At 42.7% G+C, this 5,514-nt stretch overlaps 1 protein-coding gene across 1 annotated transcript; it reads right to left on the bottom strand.

The window, feature by feature from the left end:
- Positions 1–837: 837 nt before the first annotated feature.
- Positions 838–5,162, bottom strand: HSBP1L1 (heat shock factor binding protein 1 like 1). The gene is given in 6 exon segments (XM_077179866.1): positions 838–1,955; positions 1,958–1,970; positions 2,198–2,292; positions 3,185–3,251; positions 3,349–3,867; positions 4,405–5,162. Coding segments are annotated over 5 exon segments (294 nt in total). The 5' UTR covers positions 3,394–3,867; positions 4,405–5,162; the 3' UTR covers positions 838–1,881.
- Positions 5,163–5,514: the final 352 nt, after the last annotated feature.

The raw sequence follows: 5,514 nt of genomic DNA on the forward strand, positions 1-5,514 counted from the left end.
AGAGATTTCTCTCCAACCTTGTATCTGCTGTAGCCCACTCCATCTTGGTGGCTCTGTTTCACCTCCCTTACACCACTGCATCTCTTGAATGGGCAGCCCCCAAACTGACAGAATATTGTGGGTGTGGTCATGGGTGAATGGAGGGGGAACTTGCTGGCCCTACTTTGTGCTCATACTGACCAGTGGGTTGCTGCAGCCCTTACTGCCTGGGCACCCTGCCCACTCAGCCAACCTTTCCTCCAGACCCCTTTCCTGCAAAGTAGTGCCAGCCAGCCCCTCACACCTGCCCAGCTTGGCATTTTGAACTTCAGCAAGGTCCTGTTGGCCCACTTCTCCAGCCTGTCCTCCAGCATACCAACCTCTCCCCCCAGTCTGACAGTATGTGCAAGTCTACACTGATTAAAGCCTTAATTGGAATGATTTCTTCATCTTAATGAAGGCTGTAATAGAAGCATTTCTCCCTCATTAGCTGAGGTATTTTGCTAACCTGGCAATGCTTCGGTTTCCGCATTTTTTGGTAAAAGGTTCCCATTACATTTCAAACTAAATCTTCCCTGCAGAGTACCTATGTTTTGGTATACGACCACCTTAAATTTAGTGCAGATGTCCTGTTTTCTGACTACCAATTTCTTCTTCTGGACATGCCTGGTAACTAGAATTCCTCATCTATTTCCAGGTCTTTAAATAAAATAAACTATTTTCATCAAAACAGCTAACATTAAAGAATTGAAATTGTCACAATATAAATACCTGGGTGATGTTACCTGCACTGGTGTGCACAGCTTTGGGTGGGCTTGTGCAAAGAGTAACAACTGAGCAGTTGTAGCCTACAAATACTGCCATTTTTTTAGTACAGAATGGTTTATTCTAAGAACGTATAAGTTAAAAAGGCAACAAATCTTACTGTTTTAATATTAAAATAAATACATTTTCATTCATTGAAAACATTTGTAATTGGATAAGTTCACTATATAGAATATAGTTTTCTATCCAAAACAGTGGCTTTGCCTTCTCTGAAACTAACAGTTCTTTTTCAGCTTCAGGAAATAGTGTCGCACTTAGATGAACAAACCCAGCTTTCTATTTTTTCCTGGGGCAATGGTTTAATTTTTTTTTCAAGGTTCTGTTATGACATGATACAAATACATTTGTTTTCCCTTAACATTTTTTGTCAGTGTGACTCTAGACTGGAAAATGTCGGAGTCAGTGCTATGCTGTTCTACCTTCATCTTCTTCAAACACATCCTCATTTCAGTGCTGCACAGATACAGTGAATAAGTAGGTTAGTGATTTATTCATGACTGTGATTCAGCATGGAAATAGGAAGATATCTCTCTCTGTACCGTTAAATACATCTTTGTGGATTGTCTTTCTGCATTTCTGAAAATTACTGCATACCTTGTGCAAAAGGCATCAGAATGAACAGATACCTAAATTACTTCAGAATATTGACAGACATTTATGTCTTTCACTGCGTAAGAAGTTCCAATGACAAGAGGAATTGATGTGTCTCAATTTGAATCAGGAAAGTGTGCAACAACAGGAAGACAACATCACTTGCATCCACAGCACATGGAAGCAGTGCTGCCTCATAAATACTGAGATCACAGAGTCAGCCATCCATCAGGGAGGGGGCTGGCATGTGCAAGAGACAGATATAAAATCCAGAACACAATCCTGATATGTAGTATCATTTTGTATTATGAAGTGATTCACTATAGCTTACTGCTGTGTTTGTGGTGAGTGTGTGTGAGGGGTGTGCTCCAAGCCACACTGAGAAGCTGTAGCAGGTTTAAAAGCAGAGGTACATAAATTGACACCAGCGAGCATCTTCAGCTAGGTCAGCAGACCTGAGGGGCAGGACTGGTGGGCAGGAACACTTCAAGCTACACACATTTCCCTATGAATGGACAGCCTCGGTTTACACACTTGGGGTGAGTTAGCACTGCCCCCTTGTATATTGCACTCAGCTGGAACAGGCAGTAAGATGCAGTTTTTGTTTTGTAAAAGTGGTCATGTTCTTTGTCTCTTGGCAAAAAAAAAAATCCAAGGTATATTAAATATGTTTTTTAAAAAGCACACTTTCAAATCCAAGAAAATGCAGGTACACTAAATACGTAAACACCATTACTTGCTCACCACTCAAAACTAAATGGAAATGCATAAACCACAGAAAAACTTAAGTAAGTGTCTTTACTCCCAATTCTTCATCACTGTTTTCTACCCCAGCGTCTGTCATCAGGTCAGCAACGCGCTTCTCAAGGTCATTGATGCGCTCGCCCATTTCTTCCAGTAAAAAGTTAAAGATAACTTCTATAAATAAGAGTTCTACATTTTTACAAGTTTTTTCTTCTGTAAGAAGAACAAGCAGCTTTCTTCCAGATGTGTCAGTCTTTTACTTGTCCACGTTTAATGTAAAATGAAGCATGCACAAGGTCGTATTTTAGAATACAATCCCTCATTCTCTTACAACAGATAACAATTCAAATTCTTAGTATCAAAAGCCTTTGCAAATACTCATGAGTGAACTGTGTGAGAGCATGTTTTCTTTCTGAGGAACTCTTAAGTGATACCATACAGGTAACCTACAGAATTAGAATATGAGTGCTACTCAAACATTATTCAGGAAGCAGATGCTTCCTTAAAGGTCAAGTTTCAGAAAAAAAAATTAATAAATGCTTCAGAAAGCAGAGGTAGTTTCTGTAAGCACATGTAATAAGAAAGCTAAGAGCCCCTTCAGGTCTGATTTTCTTCTTTTGAGGGCTCACCTTGTCATGCTCAGGCCAACAGCTGCTTTTAAACCGTGGCTCGTTTGAATTGCATTTTTGGAGATGGATGCTTTTTTAAATGCACCTTTGGAATCTTTACACATAATTCAATGCTTATTTTACTTGAAAGCCAGAATTGCTGCACAGAGACTACAGTGCTACTTGTAGTGAAACACATTTTAGGGTTTCCTTCTTAAAAAAAAGGGATCTATAAGCAGACTGGGGCGGGGGTAAGTCAGGTGCCTGTACGTCACAGGTGTTTACCCCGTCACACATTCTGGGCTAATTTGATGTTTACAAGAGAAGCCCACCCCGCTGTTAGAAGCAAAGAGCCCGCTCGCACCCATCAGCGCGCAGGAGGCCCAACCGCGGGATCCCGAACCCAGCCGCGGCACCCCACGTTCCAAAGAGGATATTTCTCAGCGTCAGCTTCTCCGTCAGAGCCTCAAAATTCTCCTGCAGCCGGCAGAGCAGATTTTCCGCCTGCAGGGGAAGGGGGAAAATGAACACCGGGGAAGCAGGAGGCAGGGCCCCGGCCGCACGGGACCCCGCAGCAGGACACCCGCCCGGCCCCGCTCACCAGCTGCGGCAGCTCCGCGGTTCCCAGCGGCTCCGCGGCCGCCATCGGCTCCGGCTCCGCGGGCGCGGCGGGGCGGGCACAGAGCGCACGGCCCCGCCCGCAGCGCTCCGCGGGCAGTCGGGGAGTCCTTCGCTGTCAATTCTTTATTTGCTGGAGAAAGCGTCCTTCCGCGCGGCAGTAACTGAATAAGGATGCCGAGGTTTGATCTTAAGATGTCTTATAATTTTATTTTTTTCAAAGGTTTGCTTCCTTTTCTCCCGTGCAATTAGTTTTGTGTGAAGGAGTGGTAAAAATACCGTGGTGGTTGAAGTTCCTTGCACTGCAATGCCGAGCGAGATAACATCAAAGGCATCAGCAAGAGTCGCATGGTGCCTCTTGCAGCACCAGCATCTAGGTCATCCCTGGCTTTTGGCTGCGCAGTGTAAAAAAGCTCCCAGTGCATCTATTACAGAGGTGTCTTTTTTCTGGATGCTGAGACTGTTGCCTGATGTAAATGAAGAGGTTTTCATTTCACTGTGCCTGTATGGTTAGGAGCATATCACTGTTAGGCAATAAATTACCTTAGTCAATTACTTTGAGTAATTACATATGCTAAATATGCCAAATATGTGTCTTCATGCACAAAAAATTTCTGAGCTGGGAATTACTTCAGTTGCTGTAAGCCTACCACTTAGAATCTTTCGTAATAAACTTAATTGTTCTCCTTCTTGACCTTCCCCGCCTCATTTGAGAGGGCGTGTTAATCTCTGAGGTGAAATTCTGGCATCAAAGCAAACCTCCGCATTGCTACCTGCTTCCCATAATTGTAGCTTCTCTGTACAGCCTTATTTTTTCCCACTCTTGCAGGTAGTCCTTGTTGTAGAAAGAAAAATCAAGCACATTTTGCAAAGCTTGAGTGTCCTAACAGTATTACTGCTCTAGAAAGCTTCTAGATAAACAAGTTGAACAACATTATGCATGTAGATAGGGTTTGCTTTTGTATGTAGCCACTAGCTTCAACCATACAGCCTTTTTGTTCTATTGCATAAGTAATAAGGAACAATTGGTGCTTCTTACCTGTTCATTTGTCGATAATAAATATTCTTTCCTTTAAGGCTAGGTAGTAGTAGTAGCTAGAGCTGTAGTATTTTTGCATTTTTACTTCCGAAAACAGCCATAGTCTTCCTGGTTTTCCCTCCTTCCAGAAGAGCTACAAAAGCTTCTCTGTCATGCAGCAGTATTTTCTCCCAGAGGCAGTAGAAGTGGCTCTGTCTGCTTGTGCCCAGTTATCTTGAACAAAGCCAGAGAGTCCTATTCATAGTGAAGAGCTTGGAAGGATAAAGAAGCAGCTGGAAATGCAGAGGAGCAAGCATTATACAGCCAACCAATTCACAGGGATCTCACTACATCTTTGTAGTGCCACATTTTAGCAATGGCCAGGTTACGGTTCAACTGAAAACAAGCATGACTTGATGAAAGGTTTTCTGTAATTAGCTCCTCATTTTTGTGAGGTAGGTCAGTGTGGTCAAAATAGAAAAAAAAAATATGGTATCCAGCTGGCACAGCAATGAAGGACAGGCAATTAAAAGTGTGAAAGAGACTGAAAAATATTTGCCATGCATTTCCCCCTTCAAAGGTCTGGTTCTTTTACTTTGTGGGCTCAGCAGCTGATGTGAATGGCCCTCTTAGTTCAGATCTGGAGCTGAATGAGGCCAAGAGTGCACAGCTGGGTTTAGGAAATAAAAATGGAAGTGTCTTTAAAGCTAAAAGTAGTCATGGAAAAGTTCCAGACTTCAGAAAGCCTAAGAATAGAAGAGACAAATGACAGGACCAAATAGACTTTGCTTAGCAATGGATTTACTTAGAACTAGCATGCTTGGTTTTACTCTGCTGTCTTCCAGTCTCTTCCTTCTCAGAGGGCTTAGAAGTTCGGAATTGAGCTGTTTGCATACATTTCCAGGGTCTGAAATCTGGGGATGTAAGATGAGCCATAGTTTAAAAGCATAGTCCATGTTGGCCATGCACCCGTGGGCTAAGGGAAGCTGAGCAAAGACCCTTGGGTTTTGTTTTGTTTCAAAAGCAAAGGGCTAGCTGATAACTAGTAAACCACCAGTGCCATAGGAGTATTTAATGCAATAAGAATGCTTAATTTACTAAAAGGATAACAAGTTCATTTTGGCAGTGAGT

Source organism: Agelaius phoeniceus, chromosome 1 (assembly GCF_051311805.1).
Source record: "Agelaius phoeniceus isolate bAgePho1 chromosome 1, bAgePho1.hap1, whole genome shotgun sequence".
Lineage (NCBI taxonomy): Eukaryota > Metazoa > Chordata > Aves > Passeriformes > Icteridae > Agelaius > Agelaius phoeniceus.